At 36.1% G+C, this 20,875-nt stretch overlaps 1 protein-coding gene across 3 annotated transcripts in view; it reads right to left on the reverse strand.

Moving 5' to 3' along the window:
- Positions 1-11,061: 11,061 nt before the first annotated feature.
- The window catches only part of LOC132614793 (protein PHYLLO, chloroplastic), a 34,961-nt gene continuing 25,147 nt past the window's right edge, over positions 11,062-20,875 (reverse strand). For all 3 annotated transcript variants that reach the window (XM_060329335.1, XM_060329334.1, XM_060329336.1), the window contains 12 exons: positions 20,142-20,267; positions 19,933-20,064; positions 19,737-19,851; positions 15,890-16,045; positions 15,518-15,754; positions 15,237-15,404; positions 14,640-14,783; positions 13,571-14,032; positions 13,005-13,298; positions 12,766-12,923; positions 12,547-12,654; positions 11,062-11,522 (listed from right to left, as the gene is read on the reverse strand). In XM_060329335.1, coding sequence (XP_060185318.1) covers positions 11,270-11,522; positions 12,547-12,654; positions 12,766-12,923; positions 13,005-13,298; positions 13,571-14,032; positions 14,640-14,783; positions 15,237-15,404; positions 15,518-15,754; positions 15,890-16,045; positions 19,737-19,851; positions 19,933-20,064; positions 20,142-20,267 — 2,353 coding nt within the window. In that variant the 3' untranslated portion in view covers positions 11,062-11,269. The remainder of the gene's footprint in view (positions 11,523-12,546; positions 12,655-12,765; positions 12,924-13,004; positions 13,299-13,570; positions 14,033-14,639; positions 14,784-15,236; positions 15,405-15,517; positions 15,755-15,889; positions 16,046-19,736; positions 19,852-19,932; positions 20,065-20,141; positions 20,268-20,875) is intronic.

Genomic DNA, 20,875 nt, shown 5'->3' on the forward strand with positions numbered 1-20,875 from the left:
TACCTGTATCTACTAACAACTCTGAGAGTCCAGGGCAAAGAGAACACACTAATGTAAATATGCAGGAGATTGTCCTTCATGCTATAGCTAATCATGACAATGCAGAGATTCCAGTGAATACAACAACACAAGGAAACAATGCTGAGGAACAACATCAACAGCATCCATTAGTGGAGGCTCAAACACAACAACAAGTGGTACATCCAAGAAGTCGAGCAAACAGTCAATCTGCTAGACAAAAACATCCACCATGTTGGATGAAGGAGTTTGTGTCCCTTCATGCTTATAATAACACTCCTTATACTCTATCTAATTATTTGAGCTATGAGCAACTGTCCTCTAACTATCAAGAATTCATATTTTCTATGTCTGCTATCACTGAACCTACAACATATGCAGCAACAATTAAGGATCCGAAGTGGATTGAGGCAACGAAGGCAGAAGTGGATGCACTTGAACAAAATAAGACTTGGCAAGTAGTGGACTTACCAGAAGGAAAAACACCCATTGGATGCAAGTGGATATTCAAGATAAAATACAAAGCAAATGGGGAGATAGAAAGATATAAATCAAGGCTATTTGCAAAGGGATATAGCCAACAAGAAGGGATAGATTACCCAAGACTTTCAGCCCAGTGGTAAAAATGGTAGCTGTCAGAACTGTGCTTGCAGTTGCTGCATCTAGGAAATGGCATATACATCAAATGGATGTATATAATGCCTTCCTACAGGGAGACTTACATGATGAGATATATATGGATCTTCCTCAGGGATTTCAGAGTCAAGGGGGCACTAGACAAGTATGTAGACTCACAAAATCCCTGTATGGTTTAAAACAAGCTCCAAGGCAATGGAATGCCAAATTTGCAGAAGCTCTTGTTAAGTTTCAGTTTGTACAAAGTCACTATGATCACTCTCTATACACTAAGAAGACAGACAAAGGATTCATAGCTATTTTGATCTATGTTGATGATATGCTACTCACAAGTGAAAGTTTGGAACTGATAGCAGAAACTAAGAATTCCTTACCAGAAGCATTCAAGATGAAGGATTTGGGAGAACTCAAATATTTCCTTGGGATAGAGTTTGCTAGATCAGAAAAGGGGATTCTAATGCATCAAAGAAAGTATGCATTAGAATTAGTGTCAGAATCAGGCTCAAGTGCTTCCAAACATGCAATTACTCCTATGGAAGCAAACTGCAAGCTCACTACAATATAATATGATGAAGTTGTAAAGAAACTAAACAAGGAAGAGGGGATCAAGCATGAAGGAACACAAGACAGGTTAATAGAGGATCAAAGTATCTATCAAAGACTGATTAAGAAGCTCTTATACCTCACAGTAACAAGACCAGACATAGCTTATACTGTTCAGAATTTAAGTCAGTTTTTACAACATCCCAAACAGTCACATATGGATGCAGCATTGAGGGTGGTAAGGTATATTAAGAATCAACCAGGATTAGGTGTTCTACTGTCCAGCAACAACAAGAATGAAGTGGTAGCTTATTGTGATGCTGACTGGACGTCCTATTCATTTTCAAGAAAGTCTCTAACAGGCTTCTTAATCAAGCTAGGAGATTCTCTAGTTTCTTGGAAATCAAAGAAACAATCCACTGTGTCTAAGAGTTCAGCAGAAGCTGAATATAGAAGCACTGCCACAACTGTGTCTGAGTTAACCTGGCTAACAGGATTGATCAAGGATCTAGGTATTCAAATTCAGCTGCCAGTACTTTTTTACAGTGACAGTAAAGCATCATTACAAATTGTTGCTAACCCAGTGTTTCATGAGAGAACCAAACATATAGAGATTGATTGCCATTTCATAAGGGAGAAAATTCAACAAGGTTTGATCAAGAGAGAATACATGAGAACAGATGAACAACCTGCAGATGTTCTAACAAAAGGATTAACCAGAGTTCAACATGAACACTTATTGTCCAAGCTTGGGTTGCTGAATATATTCATGACATCCAGCTTGAGGAGGAGTATGGAAGAAAGGAGGAGTATAAAGAATAAATAAATAGAAGGGTAGTTTAGTCATTGCACTTATTAGTTGTTAGTTAAAGTCTTAACTATAAATAGGAAGGTATTTAATCATTCTAAAGTTAAGCATTGTATTTCTCTCTCTAATGTGACCGTTAATAACAACTACTCTCTCTCTACTGTTCATCATCGTCTTCTTCTACTTTTCTTATATTTCTTGTTCATGATTCAATAATCAACAATTATTACTTTACTTCATTATCTATGAATTACCACCACACAATTAAAGAACAAATATTAGGTTAAAAAGTACATTAAAAAATAGAAGAAAGCATATTATTAGAATAGAAACCAGAATCAGTATAACAATATATAAAGTCGTTAAAAGAGGTGATGGACGATTATGCTTTAAATCGTATTTTTGTGTAAATCAAGCGATTTTTTCTGCTTTTCCTTAATTAAATATGGTTTTTTTCCTTAGCAAAATTTCAACCAAACAAAAAAAAGTAGAGAACTTTATCACACTTTCCTGTCCATGCCAATTAAAATTTTCAGTTTTCCTCCTCGAGTGTCCTATCAAAATTGTCATTCTTCTACAAAATCACGGGGAAAAATATATTTAATTTTCGTTGGTTAGCTTCTCTTATTGCAATAATTTAAAGTTTTTTATACATGCACAGTAGATGAAATTGTAGAAGATGCAGAACCATATACCCAAGAGTAGAAGTCAGAGTACTGTTAAAATTCAAAGCGTAAGTTAATGATAATAAGAAGGATAAATAAAGAGGAAGAAACTCCATGTTGATATCTAAGTAATGCAAAAGGAAATGACACCATGAAGCCATGCACAAAGGCAAAGAAACTCTTTTATATAAGTAATGTAGGCCTGTGCACAAATCGGTTCAATTCGAATTTTCGAACCGATTCGAAACAATTCGGATAATTTAATTTGGATAATACAATTCGATTTCGATTTACAAATGCAATTATAAAATATTACGGTTTAACGGTTCGGATACGGTTTGCTTCAATTATCAACCGAACCGATCCGAACAAACCGAATTTATATGCCACTAGTGATTAATATGACTAATTTGGTATATGTAATGTGGTGTTGGCGGATTTGTATGCTTGCACAAGTTGTCAAACTCTTGTTTTGCTATTTATATGCTATTATGCTTGCAAGTTTATCGGTTTTTCTTGGTTAATGTCTTGGTTATAAGGCTGCAAGTTTAGGATCTCATTATTTTTTGTTATGTTTACTCTAAAACTGAAATGAAATAGTTGCTTGTTAAACTTTCGAATAAACCGAACAAATCGATTTGTGTAACCGAACCGAAATAATAAAAAACGAATCAAATTGAACCTAGAATGGATCGAGTTTGGTTGAGAATTTTAGAAAGTTGAAATTCGAAATTTCAACTCGATGATGGCCAAAACCGAACCGAACCGATTCGTGCACAGGCCTAAAGTAATGGGCCGTTGAAACGGATAAATAAAGGGGAAAAGGACACAAACGGCTGGTGGGGTGAAACTAATCCCACCCTCTAATCCAATTTTTCCCAAACTCGAATTATACCTACTAAACTAATCCCTTCCATTAGCCAAAATTTAAATAAGACAATTTTCAAATAAAAACCCAAACACAAAAATGTTTGAGGCGATTTTTATATATAATATGTGTCATTTGTGTATAAAATATGTATCAGTACCTATCTGTAATGTATAGAAACTGTATAAAATATGAATCACTAAGTTATGTATCATTTTTGTATATGATATATATCATTTGTGTATATAATGTGTATCAGCACAGTGCAACTGTCCTGTATAGAATAAAAAATTGTATCATTTTTGTATATAATATGTATCATTTTTTGTATATATAATTCCAGCATGTGTATATAAACTGTATCAGTCTTGTATAGAAAGTGTACCATACATATAAAAAATGTATAATAGAAATCGTATCATTGTGGTATATAATATGTATCACTATTGTATATGTAAAAAAAATATCATATCATTATTATATAATATGTGTATAATAAATGTATAATTAACGTATAACTTATGTAAAATAAATGTATGATTAATTCCAACATATGTATATAAACTGTATAATTCTTGTATATAAAGTGTATATATAATTCCAACATATGTATATATACTGTAGCAGCCCTTTAGTGGCGACTTTTTGTGGTGACTAGTCGCCACGAAAAGTTTTTTTTTTTTTTTTTAAGTGCCTGGGCTGTTGGGCCGGTCAGCCTTGGCATTATTTTCTGCCGACCGGCCATTTTTTGGCATTATTTTGGGCCGAACGGATACCTAGTAGAATTAAACCCAAACAGTGGTTAAATGTGGGATTAGTTTGGCTGAGTGGACACACAATGTCCTTTTTCCTAAATAAATATAGAAGTTTACCAATGATTTTTAATGGAGAACGGAATGTGGGTATGGGAACAGGTGTGAATTAAGTCAGCAATAACTAAGGAGAGAGGAAAGTAGAAATTGACACTATAAAAGGTAACGTTTCAGTATAAGGAGAGAGGGAAGTTAAATTTAAGTAAAAAGGAAACGTTGCAGTAACAATTAAGGAGAGAGAGAGTAAAATTTTGAGACTACAATTTGTAAAAGGCAACGTTTTGGAACTTGGAGGCAACTATATATTCTGAGCGGTTATGTCCCATTAACTATATATTCTGAGCGGTTATGCCCCATTTTTTCTTTTTTACTAATTAATTTATACAATTTAAAAATGAGATAAAAGGCAAAAAATTGAGAATAAAGATAAATGGGTTTGCTGGCTTTAGAGGCATGCTACGTAAGCGGGCCTATGTCCCAACTTTATATATTTATATAGATATATCAAAAGAACAACCTATGGTGGAAGCTCTATATCGCAAATCAATTTCAATAGTAATTCATCCGTCTCAAATTATTTTTCATGCTTTTTAGAAATAGTAGTCTCAATTTATTTATTATTTTAGAAGTTCAAGACAAAATTCATTATTCTTTTCCCGTTTTACTCTAGTAGTAATCGTTTTTGAAGACTATAAACACCTAAATTATGTGGAAATGACAATAAAGTAAATATTAAATGAAGAAAAATTATATTTTAAGATATAAATAAGGGTAAAATAGTCAAAACTCCTCCTAATTAATGTTTTCTTAAAATACATGTTGGAGAAAAACACGACAGATAATTTGAGACGGCGGGAATAATTATCTAATGTGAATAATTTTGTGATTCTGATGATCAATAAACACAAATTTACTTATCCTTTATGGCGAGACATAATTTCTCTCTTATGGTGTTTTGACTCTCGTACTCCAAATTCCTTTATATAAAATTGGGATATAAGGATAAAGACTGACCTATTTGATAAATTCTTAGTCAATCGAAACAAAATTTTCATATATGTGCATAAATATTTACCCCTTTTTTGTTACATTTTTGTTCTTGAAGGTTGAAACGTAATTTATTTATTTTTTTGCTGTCAACCTGGTGTATTTAAAAAAGTAAAGTGATTACTCAATTTGATATTTTGGGTAATAATTTTGGGGTTTCATTTGATGAGTGGATTTGCAGAAGCAAGAAGTTTAACTCAAGAAACACTATCATATTACTCATTTTTTCATGCTGGCACTGGGGTTTGTCTTAATAACTTGTGCAAATGCCTTCAAGTACCCTTTGCAGAAAGTGAACAAAGAAACACAATTGAAAAGACACAAATAACTATGCAGAAAAGAGAAGAAGAAAAACTATACGTACAATTTTTGTCTTTAAATTTGTATTGCACATTGGAATGCAATAGATTTTGGCCTTCTTTCAGTTCTAATAAGAATATAGATTTATGATCACACACTCGCTCTATCTCTCACACACATTTTGAGCTTGAAAAAAATTACTACTTGACATGAGATGCACGTATGGCGCACGGACTGCACACATGTCGCACGAAATGCGCGTGCGATACACTAAATTTTTTTTTTATTTTTTTTTTATACTTGAGATCTTGGTTTTGCTTTAGGTCACCAATTCTATTGAGCCATCTCTAGTGTCCAATTTCGATAACATAGGAATTATAAATGTTTGATTTCAAATACAGGAGATATATCTGAAATTGCGGCATATTACAATTGTTTGTGTAATTAACTTTTTATTTAATCTACCCCTGATGAAATATTAGAGCTGATTTGGCAGTGATTTGTTACGATAATGAAGACTATAATGGGCAATTTACTTCCAATCGTGTACGTTGTCTTAAAATAAATGATCCTATTTACCTATATAGGAAAGTGATTAAAGTTTCTTCTATATTCACAAACGTTATAGAATATTATTTTAATTTGTCTTGGACTTAAGAAAAATCACCTGATAAAAGTGCTTTGAATTATTTGGTGAAGCGATAAACTGTTGCTCTAATCTAATGACGTACCTATGATGAGCTATATGGGAAAATGTTAATAATAGACGATCTCTGTACTCCCTCTGATTCATCTTATATAGTGTTTTTGGTGTTTTATATTGAGTCCAAAATATTAAAAAAAATCACATAATTAACAAGACATTTTTTTTTAAATATACCCTTATTTAGATAAGTGAATTTTTGCATAACCAAGAAATTAGATTAATTAAGTATTTAATTAAGAATAATTTAGCGAAACAACTCTTACTTTCTAGTGAGGAATAAATTTCTTAAGAGGTATGCCCAAACTAAAACATCATATAATATGAACAAGAGGGAGTATAATTCATACTATTAGTGCAAATTAATTTCAATAGTTTTCTAATTCTTTTTTTGTTTTTTTTTGTTCCCTATAGATTTCTATTACTATTATTAAAGCACACATATCTCGTACATTGTATTTTAACGGTTAAGAAAAAGAAAAACAGACGATAGTATCAATAGATTCATTAGAGGCAATTAAGACAATTAATTTAAAATATTTGACATAAATGATTTGCAATTTGAGATAGTCAAAGTGACCTGAAATAGAAAAACAATTAAAAAGGAAGATTTTCGGGGAAACTTATAAATATACCTAGTAATTACTACCTAATATTGAATATTTCCTTGTGTATGATCCGGCATTCTTTGTGCTATATATAATGGCTATAAGCGCCTCCACAATTCATAACAAAGTTTATACAACATATCATCACAGCACACAACATGGAAAAGGTTTCAAGGAAATTGGTCTTCTTAGTCACTTTCTGGCTTGTTGCATCTGGTTTGTCCTCAAAAGAAAAAAATCATATGCATGAAACTTCATAATCCTTCTTGCATTTCTCGTCTATCTTTCCATAATTCTTTTAGCCTTAAAAGAAGTCATGTCCATCTCGAGATGTGCTAGTATAAGATAACTAAAACTCCTTCCACTTCATTTTAAGTTACGGTGTTACTATTTAAGAGTCAAATGGTTTTTTTTTCTACTACAATTTTCTCAAACTTTTTTAAAAAATAAAAATAAAATAAAAATTAATCATTAGTTATGCTAACTTGCAATATTTTTCGTGTAGTTTTCAAATATGTAAGTTTTATTTAAATTTTTTGAAGAATATGTACCCAAATTCATAGTCAAAATTAAGTGTTTTCACCCTCATAATTCGAACTTCTTCACATAATTTGACTGATCAATTTGATGAATTCCTTAGACATATCGAAATAAAATTTTCTTGTATGTTCTATATGTGCTTAAATTTTACCCCTTTTTTGTTACATTATTTGTTCTGGAAGGTTGAAACAGAAAAAAAAAAAAAGATATTTTTTCTTTGTGCATTTAAAAAGGTATAGTGATTAATTGATTTGATAGTTTTGTGTATTAATTTGCAGGGTTTCATTTGATGGGTGGAATTGCAGAAGCAAGAGGTTCAGTCTCAGGACCACCATCATGTAATTTTCAAAAAGATTGCCAACCATATTGCTCATTTTTTAATGCGGGCACTGGGGTTTGTGTTGATCACTTGTGCAAATGCCTTCAAGAACCCTGTTGCAGGAAGATAACAAAGACAAACAACTGAAGAGACACAAATAACTACGAAGAAAAGAGAAGAAGAAAAGCAATGCAGTTTTAGTGCCTTTAAATTTGTATTGCACATTGGAATGTGGAGTAATAGATTTTGGCCTTCTTTCAATTCTAATAAAAAAATATAGATTTATGAACACTCTCTCTTACACACACAGAGACACACACATATTTTGAGCTTGCATTAATTTTGTTATATGTAATAATCTTCAAAAAAACTACTACTTTGACACGAAATGCACGCGTGACGCACGATGCATGTGTTACGCACGAGATGCGCGTGTGACGCATGAGATGCACGCACAACGCACGCAGAAACTAATTTTATTGAATATACTTGAGACCTCAAATTATGCAAAGGCTTCTAATTCTGGGAGAAGTTTCACTTTAGGCCACCAATTCTATCTTCTAGGAACTGAAGTTTATATTTTGCATCGCTTCCCTAAAGAAAAAATGATACCAGTTATAAACAAATATGACAGAGGAGAAAGAACCAAACTCCAACTGAAACCGTAGTAACAATGAAAATGTTTCTTCCATCTAACTAATGTTGTTTGTTCTTTCAAGTGAGTGATTAATTTTGAAAATGAACTTTACTAAATGATTTTTTTTTTTTTAAAAAAAAAAAAAAACTCCAACCATACTGCACATTTTGGCGAGCTGACACTGGGTTTGTCTTAACCACCTGTGCAAGTTCCCTGCTGTAAGAAGAGCACCAAGACAAACAACAGAAAAAGGCACAAATAAGAAAAGCAATACAATGCTAGCGGCTTTAAGTTTGTATTGCAGATTAGAATGTATAGCAAAACCAGTTGTTTGAGGAACTTGTATCTTGAATGTAAGACCTAACAAAGTTTAAGGAACTTGTAGTTTGAACTGACTACAAGTTTTTGGTAATATGATTTAATTGATTTAAAATTACCTGAAGCATGCAACAACCAAGTCCTATTCCTTCAAATATTTGATGAAAGTAGAGTTTAGAGAGGAGTCCTAGTTATAAGCGTCTCGATAAGTATAAGTTTAATACATCAAATTATCACGACAAGCAATCATGGAAATTATGGCTTCAAGGAAATTTATTCCAAACCAATTTATTTCCAAGCAATTTATTACCATGTTGATATAGAGTTAGGGGCTTAGGGCCTTTGGCATGTGTTATCTCGTAAAGGTATCCACAAGGATCAGTAGACTTACAATTAAACAAATTCTTATGCATGCAAATGATTCTCTCAATACAAAATGAACACTTAATCAATGAGTAACTATGACTGATTAATCCCATATTTAATAGAGAGTTTGCTGCATTATTTTAGTACTTGCACAATGACGCCAATATTGCTACTTAATCAACTGTTAACTTGTTGGAAATAAAACAAGGACGATGCGATTCTTTGAAAACCAATTTGTCATCTGCATCTTATATAGTTACAGTTGTTCAAGCTGGAGATTCATAGTTGGTCAAAACAACTATTTAGTCAAAATTAACTATTGTAGTTTAGAATGTCTTCTCATTGTCTTTTTCAGCCTTAGAATAATCATCTCTGTCTTGAGATATGCTTAATTAGAAGATAACTAATACTCCCTCCCTTGGCGGTGTTACTGTTAAATAGCTTCTTCTTTTCCTCTCAAATTTCTTAAAATATTTTGAATCATTAGCTATATATGTTGACTTGTAATACTCTTCGTATAGTTTTCAAATATGTAAATTTTATTTTAAATTTTTTGAAATATCTATACCCGAATTCATAATCAAAATTAAGTTTGACCCTAGTGCTATGGACCCCTATACATAAATTGGGACACATAGGTAGGCTAAAAGTGACCTATTTGATGAATTCCTTAGGGAAAGAACAATTCTTGTATGTGCTAAAATTTTCTCCTATTTTGTTATTCCGTCCGGATAAAAAAAAAGAGTCTACTTAGCCTTTTTTTTCTTGAATCAAAAAAAGAGTTCACTTAGCAAATCAAGAAAGAATTAACCTTATTTTTCCATATTTGCCCCTATTAAGTGTTATATGATCAAATCTCAATGCCTATTTAATTAGGGGTAGTTTAGTAAAATTATCTATTTTTATCTAGGAGTTAGTATTTTCTTAAGGGGTGGGCAAATGACTAAGTGGACTCTTTTTTTTATCCGGAGGGAGTAGTACTTTATTTGTTCTCGAAGGTGAAAAAAAAAAAAAAACTTTCGGCTTGGTGTATTTTAAAAAGTAGTGATTAATCAATTTGATAATTCTGTGTAATAATTTTGCAGGGTTTTTTATGGATGGAACTACAGAAGCAAGAAGTTCAACCCAAGGACCACCGTCATGTAATTTTAATGAAGATTGTCAACCATACTGCAGTTTTTGGCAACCTGGTACTAGTGTTTGCCCTAACCACATTTGCAAATGCCTTGAAGTGCCATGCTGCAGAAAGAGCACCAAGAAACACAACTAAAAAAGGCAAAAATAAGAAACCATGGTTATGGAATCTTATCTTAGACCTTGCTCTATTTATTCAAGTTTCTTTTTCCTGAATTTTTCCTTTGTGTATGCACTTGTAAAAGCTAAAAGCTTCATGCTTTATGACTGTCAGTTTAGTTTGTAAAACGAACAGTGAATTCACTTCTACCAAGTACTGTTGAAATTCTAATTGTTTCAGAACTCTTTATATCACTTCTATCCAAATACCCTCATTCCAAGGCCCAAGCTAGTGTGATACAGTCAAAGAATTTAGGCAGAATATCTAAAGACCTCTCTAAATTTCGTACGTTTTATTTGAATTCTCCTAAAACAATGCTGGGTCATAATTACCTCCTGTACTTGGTCCTATACCCCACCAAACTTGGCTTTTCTACGAGCGTTGCCCCCTCAAAAGAAAAATGATAAAAGAAGGAAAAACTAATAGTTGTATTTTAATGAAGGAATAGAGAAGATATATGGAAGAAGAGAAGGAAATAGCCGTTGGAATGACTAAATATAAAAGGAAATGGTATTTTAGATTTTCTTACGCATCAGATTAAACAGCTGTAAAGGCACAAATAAGAAAAGCAATACAATGTTAGCAGCTTTAAATTTGTATTGCACGGTAGAATGTAATATTGAAACCAGTTGTTTGAGGAACTCGCATTTTGAATGTAAGACCGAACAAAGTTTAAGGAACTTGTATGCTGATCTAAACATTCAATAGCATGACTCTCTGTCCATACAGCAGTGATTGATTCATTACTATGATCTAAACTTGTATGTTTCTTCTTTCAAGTGAGTGATTAATAACTATGATTTTTGAACTCAACTTCTTTGATAAACTGGCTTATTGCACTGATCACAAGGAGAGGATTCTCAATATGTGCAGCATGACCAGAATATGGAATTTCAACTATTTCTGGAACGTTCATAGTCTCCGTGCTCTGGCACATTGTGTCGTGCATCTTTTGAGCAATGTTCTTAAATTTAACATCTTTCTCTCCAACAATCAACTGAAGAGGTACCCTGCAGCTCTTCAGATCTTCCCATAATGGCCTGTTATACATGAATACGACAATTAGAAAGTGGGACTAGGAAAAGGGAAAAAATGAAGACGCATCACCATGTTTATGAGGGTATCAGTTGAATATATACTCAGGTTACTGAGATACACATATTTGACTAATTAAAGGATCAATCATAAAATGCCGTCTAACCAGAGAGCTACTTAGGATAGCAAAAGATCCAAGTGACTCGAAAAATTAAAAATCCAAAGATGCCAAGCATGTGTCAAGTTTTGATGCCAACTCGGAAAAATATGAACATTTCAATCAACTTGACTAGGACATACGTGAAAAAAAGCGACTGGCTTATCTATGGATCCTATGCACTTCCTATTTCTTAATGACAAAATCTAGCAGAAATCACTTTTCAGTCAGGAATCATTTTCTCTCAAAGTTCAAAGTTTGCACTTCTCCTGACCGGAGAAGCTTTCGACCATATAAGCATGCTATTTCTACCGGATGCTCCAGTACTAATGTTCACCACTTCAGCCTCTTCTAAAGAAGAAACCAAATATGAGAATTCTGAAGTCACATCACGGTTGAAAGCCGGGACTGACCCATTAAGACACTAGTGAGCACCCACTATTTTCGATCTTGACAGTATATATTTGTATAAGCAATTAATAATGAGATAACTAACAAATTATCTGAGTACCCAATCTCCAAATTTGCTAAAGGGTGCATTGGTTTGGATGGTGGGCCAAAGACCGGCAAAGCTCCGCAACACAAGATCGACTCTGGTGAATGAATATTTTTTCCTATAAGGTTGTCATTTTCTTCCTTTCTATCCAATCTATTAGCTTTTCCTTCTTGAACTTTTTGTTTTCCCTTCTAACTTCTTTCCCGCAAATAGAAGATATCTATTCTACTATTCTTTTTTCTTGTTTGCTTTTCTTTTCTTTCTTTTAAAAACTTAAAGACTTTAATGTCCGTATTCACACCGAAAATTAGTAAGGGAAAAGAAGAGAATACACACAACAAACTGAAAAAAAAGAAAAGATTTCTCATTGACTTACGGCTGTCTCCCAACACTCAGATCTGATAATACTCTCCCGAGATTTTTCAGATCACAATGCTGCAATCGGCTCGCAAGAATATTATTGAAATGTGGATGAATTCTTAAACTGCAGGATGTAAACATATTTAACATGTCAGCAATTGGTATGGCACAAATATCTCATGTAGCACGAAGCAAGAGTAGATGCAAACTCCTATAAAGAGAATCTCATCAATACCTATTCCAGAGATCTACGGAATACCAAGCATCTAAAAAAGGCTCTAAGCCAGAAGAAGCAAGAGAGCAGGCTGCAAAATCATCCTTGGCCCTACGGACTTTTCTCGCATCTTCATCTATCAAGCCAGGACTTCCAGATATTATGACAGCTCCAGCAACCTACCATCGATCATATTGCACAATCATCATACTAGCTGAAATTTTCTGCAACATACCGTAGAAAATATTTATATAGTATACCTTATCGTTGTATCTTAGGGCCATGTAGAGTGAAATCCTTGCTCCCATAGAATATCCAACAAGAAAAACTTTTTGACACTGTAGACCGTCAAGCAACTGCTGCAATATATTTGCAAGGGCCATAATTGACAACTCTGGTTCCTCTGAACCAGAATCCTGGCCGAGAAACTTTGATCTTCCATGTCCAGGTAGGTCCACTGCAATGCATCTAGCTGAGCCTGAGATAGCCTTCATAATAGAGATCCAATCTCCTCCAGTTCCAAGGAAGCCATGAAGAAACACGACTACACTACTCTGCATAGCTCAGATTGTGCATAAAAGTATATTATTTGGCACTTCCAGGTTAATGAGAAATAGAAAAACCCGTCACCATGCTAAATGACAATATTGTACAACCAAAATTGCTAGAAGTAGACTTCAAATGAAAGCAATGAATCAGGAAATAAGATGACATCTGGTATCCATTGTCCCTTGCTTTTCTTTATTTTTGGTCCAGCCAGATTCAGCATTAATAGATTGCAGGAAACTTCTTAGCAATGCCAGAATACATTAATTTGACTACTTACATCATCGTTCTTTCCAATTTCTTGCACATTAAGACAGATAGAGATGCCCTCAAGATCAGCTACATATTCATATGTATGAACTTCTCCGGAAGTACAATCACAAACAATTGAATCTTGGTTGAACTGAAAATGCTGCAGGATCTGTCCAGCATCAGTAACAGATGCCTCCACAACACCATTGCAAGGATTAAAGCCAATCGTTAAAGGCTTTCTGCTAACATCTTCCCTAAGCCATTGATAAGTTCCAAGACCATGGGCTATGCGAGAGCTCTCTTCCTTGTTAAGCAATCTACCTGTATCGACCTTCAGCAGGTCAACATACCGTGAGAAAAGAATCAGAGCTGACAACCCCAAAGAACTTTCAAATGTGGCACTGATAACAGCCATCTTTCCCTGCTGGTGAGCCCATCGCGCAAGCAACGCTGCATTTTCGAAACCCCCAATGATGCTTGGTTTGATAACCTGACATGATTTGGAAACTGTTTTTATTTGTAGTAACAAATTCAAATCCAATTACCCTAGTTACAGTAACTGTAAATCTACTTTGATCAATATCCCAATTTTGATAATAAATTGGACTTTGCCTTTGAAACTTCAGCAGATGCAGCAATTATGAAGTTCAATCTATTATTTTTAGTTTTCATACAGTTCTCTCCTTTTAAACATAGATAGTGATTCGGGAATAGGTAAATAAGACAAAGTAGAGGATTTCACTTCATATGAACAGGATGAAAAGAGTCTGATGACTGTAGCTGTAGGCATGACTTTTGTTTTTAGATTTTTGTCAAGATGGAGAGGGGGTTGTGGCCCTGCTCTCTGCCCTGTGCAAGTAAATGGGTCACAAGAGACCGAATGATTCATTTCATAAATTACTTTCGACCAATAAGATCAAAGTTTTGATGCAGATAATTATAAGATTGACTCATATATATACAATTCTAATAGGGAAAGATTCCTTTTTTCAACAAGTATCTAATAGGGACAATTTCTAAATATAATACGTATGTGCAACAATTAAAAATATGCCACATTCTAAGTAATGACAGACCATAATACCCTGCAGACTTACAAAAGCAACTATCATTGGGTGAGTGTACTTTGCAAGCACTTTAAGGTGATTCTTTCTTATACTGTTGATAGTTTCATCCAGAGCTACTGGCAAGCCAGTCTCCTCGCAGAACTTGATTATATCATCTTCATCATTAACAGGCTCCTGAAATAACCAAAATTTTATATAAGTATCTAATATTATAGGAACTGACATAATGACAAAGAGATCAATGCCTAGCATTTAAGCAGACTGTGATGCCGAATTGCGTGAACATTAAGAAAATGGCAGAGGGACAGGACACGAGCAATTTGCCCTTTTCTAAATTATCAATCACTGAAATTAGGTACCACTAGATTGAACTTTTACAACTTAAAGATTATAATGCTGCTTCTTAGGTACGTTAATTTAACACCTCAGGATGTTACTTCTTTAATGGAATCTCTTTACAAGTCATGTCTCATTATTGCTTTTTGCAACTATCTTAACTTTTATTTTATTCAAGACCAAAATCTCTTATTATACCTCTTCAGTAATGTAAATAGGCATCTCGCTCCCCAGCTGCTGGGGAAATTATTACTAGCTTACAAACATCTACCAAGTGTTTTGGTGCATCACCTCAATATACTGCAGGCCACTATCTTTTACAGAAAGGCCAAATTTAACAGCTTCGTCATAGTTCCAATTTCGATTTGCATCAGCACGCAGCTCAATCTCCCAACCAACTTTCTTTCTTACCTCCTTTATAATTTCAATGTCCACAGTGGGATCTGCTTGACGTGCTACCTGTGTGGAAAAAGAGTAGTTGTTAAACTTTTTTACAAATTGGAAGCATAAAAGCTTCTGGTGAAAGTTACAAATTACTACCGAGCTCCACAATTTGTTAATGATTTTCCCACCTTTAGCTTTATAGCAGTAAATCCTTCTTTGACAAGTGTTGTTGCAACAAGAGCCATTTCATTGGGACCACCATTAGACTCAAGTAGTGCACAAACTTTGACATCTAAAGGACTCCCAGTTGATTCTTCTGTTTGTCCACGTAGTACATTCAACAGGCTTGAACCTTCTCTAGCTGCAATAGCATTGAGGACAGCCATCTCCAGGCCAAATCTCACACTTGGGAAGATTGAATTGGGCTAAAAATGAAGTGAAAACATAATTCAGCAGAAGTAAATTAGGAGAGATACGGAGAGTAATATTTTATATCAACCTTGTCACTTGTAGCATTTCTAGGCATGCCTATCCCTAAAAATAAAGATGCATCAACCTACCTGAATACCTAGGCTGTGCCACAACCAACGAGAAAATGAACCCTTCAGCAAAGGAAGGCAGTGGTCAATAGTAACACCTTCTACAACATGAATAAGGAACTGAAGCTGCTCTTCAACATCAAGTAGGTTTTCTTTGTGGATCTCAAGAGGCGCAACCTGTTTAAATATAATAGATGACAACCAAGAATTTATCAGCTTTACAGAATTCTGTCTTTGAATTGAAGAGAGGAAGGCAAGGGGACCAAGAGAGGGAGAGGGAGGGACATAGCAATACATTGACAATAACTTTAATGCTTATTCTTGGATATTTTTTGCTTTATCAAGAAATCCGGGTTACAAGTTGAAAATCTTATATGCTTTTCGTTTATCTCGAGTGAAAAAGTACAACAAACCGCAAGATGACATGCTTTACTAAGTTTCTACTGGAACAGACGAAGTTGCCTACTTTAGATAAGAATCTTCAATTAATGTTTCTGGAGCAATATACTAGGAAAAGCTCATCAACTTACTATATGCGATTCTGTTAATTTTACAATATTTCACATTTTCTCCTGACCCTAATTATGAGGCAGACGAGGTTTCCGATTAACGATTCGTGGCTTATGCCTGTTTTGACAATACCATGTATTATTTGCATCTATGTACAGAAAGTAATGTTCAATTGAGCCTTCAACTACAACAACTGCACCATCTGTACCAACATCATACTATGAAAAAGGAAAACTATCCTCAAGGCCTAAAACCAAGTATTAGCACTCACCTTCAGCTAAACGTATCTCACTTCATCATTTGCCATTGCAAGCTAACCGGCTATCACAGTTTTAGAGCAGCTAATTATGACATGCTCAAGACATTGTTATTGACTTTGAATTGCATGTAACCTCTGCTCTATGGAAAAAGCTTCTCTCATTTCTATTATTTGCATGCATGTATAATGGGATTATTAGACAATAAGACTAAGGATATTAAGAGGCAAGGACAAAGATAAGAATTACCATCCTATCCAATATCTCTTGTGAGAAGCCCATGCTGAGAACTTAATATTTTAAGGTCAACCTTTTCCAAGACCAGTTCATTAGATTGGCACAGTCAATTATCGTATGCAATGAGAAATTCATATACCAAGAAACAGTAAGGAGATCGACAATCCCGAGACTTGAAAGCATTTCCTTAACAATTACGAAGGGAGACGAAAATAAGGACTTTATAATCACCAACAACAATTTGAATGTTTCAACCTCAATGTTACATATATCATGATATTTCTAATAAGGTGCAGTACAGGTACCGCTTCTCTACTAACATCAGGGAAGCGGCAAGAGAGGTGCTAGGGGTCTCAAAGGGTTACTCTGGCAGACACAAAGGGGACTGGTGGTGGAACGGAGAGGTACAGGGTAAAGTGGAAGATAAGAAAACAGCGTATCTAAAGATAGTAGAGAGCACAGACGAGGAAGAGAAGAGGACTAACAGGGAGATGTTTAAGAAAGAGAGGAAGGAGGCGAAGTTAGCGGTTACGGCGACTAAGACGGTTGCTTTTGGACGCTTGTATGAAGATTTGGGTGAAAAAGGAGGGGGGGGGGGGGGGGGGGGGGTGGGGACAAGAAGTTGTACAGGCTAGCCAGAGTGAGGGAGATGAAGGCTTGGGACCTGGATCAAGTGAAGTGTATCAAAGACGAGGGAGGGAAAGTTTTGGTAGAGGATGCCCTTATTAGACGTAGATGGCAGTCCTACTTTCATAAACTCCTGAACGAAGAAGGGGACCGGAACATAGTTTTAGGTGAATTGGAGCTCTCTGAGAGCCGCCGCGATTTTGGATACTGCAGGCGGGTCAAGGTTGAAGAGGTCGAGGGGGTTATGCGGAAGATGAGCAGGGGGAGGGCAACCAAGCCAGATGAAATACCGGTAGAATTTTGGAAGAATGCGGGTAGGGGAGGCTTGGAGTGGCTTACGCGGTTGTTGAATGTTATTTTTAGGACGGCGGAGATGCCTGAAGAGTGGAGATGGAGCACCATGATCACGTTGTATAAAAACAATGGGGATATTCAGAACTGCAACAACTATAGGGGTATCAAGCTGTTGAGCCATACGATGAAAGTTTGGGAGAGAGTGGTGGAAGCGAGGAAGAGGAAGTTAGTTTTTATTTCGGAGAACCAGTTCGGATTCATGCCGAGGTGTTCGACTACAGAAGCCATTCACCTGGTGAGGAGATTGGTGGAGCAGTATAGGGATAAGAAGACTGACTTGCACATGGTGTTTGTCGACCTTGTGAAGGCTTACGACAAAGTTCCAAGAGAGGTGCTGTGGAGATGTCTAGAAGCTAGAGGTGTTCCTGTAGTATACATTAGAGCGATTAAGGACATGTATGATGGAGCCAAAACCCGGGTGAGGACGGTTGGAGGTGACTCGGAACACTTTCCAGTCACGATGGGCCTGCACCAGGGGTCCGCGCTTAGCCCGTTTCTATTTGTTGTGGCTATGGACGCTCTGACAAGCCACATTCAAGGAGAGGTACCGTGGTGCATGTTGTTTGCAGATGACATTGTGCTTATTGACGAGTCGCGGAGCGGTGTTAACGCGAGACTGGAGGTTTGGCGACAGACTCTGGAGTCGAAGGGTTTCAAGTTGAGCAGACTAAGACAGAGTACTTAGAGTGCAAGTTCAGTAATGGGAGTCAAGTAGAGGACGAGGACGTGCAGCTGGATACACAGGTCATCCCAAAGAAAGAAAGTTTCAAGTACCTGGGGTCGATCATCCAAGGGACTGGCGAGATTGACGACGATGTCACACATTGTATTGGAGCGGGATGGATGAAATGGAAGCTCTCATCGGGGGTGTTGTGTGATAAGAAGGTGCCACCTATTCTAAAGGGAAAGTTCTACAAAGCGGTGGTTAGACCGGCTATGTTGTATGGGACGGAATGCTGGCCAGTTAAGAAAGCGCATGTCCAGAAGATGAAGGTAGCTGAGATGCGGATGCTGAGATGGATGTGCGGGCATACCAGGAGAGATAGGATTCGGAATGAAATGATTCGGGATAAGGTAGGTGTGGCCCCTATGGTGGATAAGATGCGGGAAGGGAGGTTGAGGTGGTTCGGTCACGTGCAGCGGAGATGCGCTGATGCGCCAGTGAGGAGGTGTGAGAGGATGGCTGTGGTGGGCCTGAAGAGAGGGAGGGGTAGGCCAAAGAAGGCCTGGGGAGAGGTGATTCGGCAGAACATAGCGTTACTCCAGCTTACCGAGGACATGACCGGTGATAGGAGGGGGTGGAGGTCGAGTATCAGGGTAGAGGGCTAGTGGGGGGCCGCGAGGTTTCCTTTCTCGTATTAGGAGTATTTTTATCCTGCTTCTATGTGTTGGTCTTGTCTATCTTTGTTATTTTATCTTGACTTCGTTGCTCTTGCTATTTCTCATTTTCACATGTTTTTGATTTGCTTGTCCGTATCTGACTCTTTTCCCTTGTTTCCCTTGTTTTCCTTGTTTTCTTCTGAGTCGAGGGTCTTTCGGAAACAGCCTACCTACCTTCCAAGGTGGGGGTAAGGTCTGCGTACACTTTACCCTCCCCAGACCTCACGTTGTGGGGTCCAACTGGGTATGTTGTTGTTGTTGGTTAATTTTTAGTGCACTTTGGAGAATCCGCACAAAGTACTCATAGCTATGTCATAACCGCTCAATATTGATACGTGAAAGCAAACAAAGGATCCATGTAACGTAGCTAGACATTACATATGAAAATTTCAAAGAAAGAATGCTAGAACCATGCATCAAAAAGCTCTTAGTTGCTGGATTATCTACCAAACATGTGCATCCTCCCTGAGGAGGGTGAGTATCAAGAAATGATGGTGAATTACCTCTCCATAACCAGTGTTACCATCTTCAAGATACAAACTTATAATGAAGCCTTCTCGGTGGTAGGTGGATATGTGACTGGCAGAAGATGAAGTAGGAGGAGAGGACAGCTGAATTCTACCAGAGAACAGTATGAAAAGTCTATGTCAATTTTCAGGACACCAGACAGAAACGTTTATGCAGTATGTAAATACTAACCTATATTTTGAGTACTGCATTTTACGAACTTTGCTGGGTATTAACCCATCATTCATGGAATTCAAAACAGTAAGTTTTGAAAGGCTGTTGAAAGCATGATCCACTCCTTGCTGTGAAACTTTTGTCAACATACTGAAAGAGGAAAATGTCTTAGTTGAGAAAGTTCTCATTAGTCAAATTAATATGCCTTAGGATTTCAACATAGCTACCTATGAAAGGCAGCATTGGCATCAATGGTGCTATCAACCTCTATGACAAAATCTTCCTTGTCCATTTGAGATGCTAACAGAGCATCTTGTAGTTCCATTTTGCGTTGTACTTTCAAATGCTTTACACTGCAAACAAAGTACAACAAATTTAACAAGGAACCAAGTTTGGCTAATATGGGTAGTGAAAAGGCAATATCAACTTAAAACCAATATTTGTATCAAACTATTCGAAGAAACTTGTAACAGTTTATTAAAACTAATTTCTCACTAAAGAAATAAGTTCTAGGAGAATGCATTGATAACTTTGTGATACAAAACACACATAATTATGGTGTGAGAAACAAGCCACACTACAGCATGGGATAATATAACATGGCACCCTAACATTCTAACTTACCCTCTCATAACTATTCTTTTCTCTTTTTGGCAACCATTATAGAGTTTTATTTCAACTGAACATTCTGGCCGCATCAAACTTTTTTTTTTCATGACTGTTCTAGCTGCACCATATTTCTTTCCGGTAATCATTCTGGCAAAACAGAGCTTCTTTTCTATGATAGCTCTAACGGCTAGGCGTCTCTTTTCAATGACCATCTAGCAGCTAACACCTCTTTTCTGGCAACTGTTCTGGCAGCAAATTGCCTCTTTTTAGTGACCATTTTGGTGGTACCGTACCGCTTTCCAGCCATTCTCTGAAATCCAGTTTCTCACAGGATGCCTGCCACTATGTCTTT

Source organism: Lycium barbarum, chromosome 10, assembly GCF_019175385.1.
Source record: "Lycium barbarum isolate Lr01 chromosome 10, ASM1917538v2, whole genome shotgun sequence".
NCBI lineage: Eukaryota > Viridiplantae > Streptophyta > Magnoliopsida > Solanales > Solanaceae > Lycium > Lycium barbarum.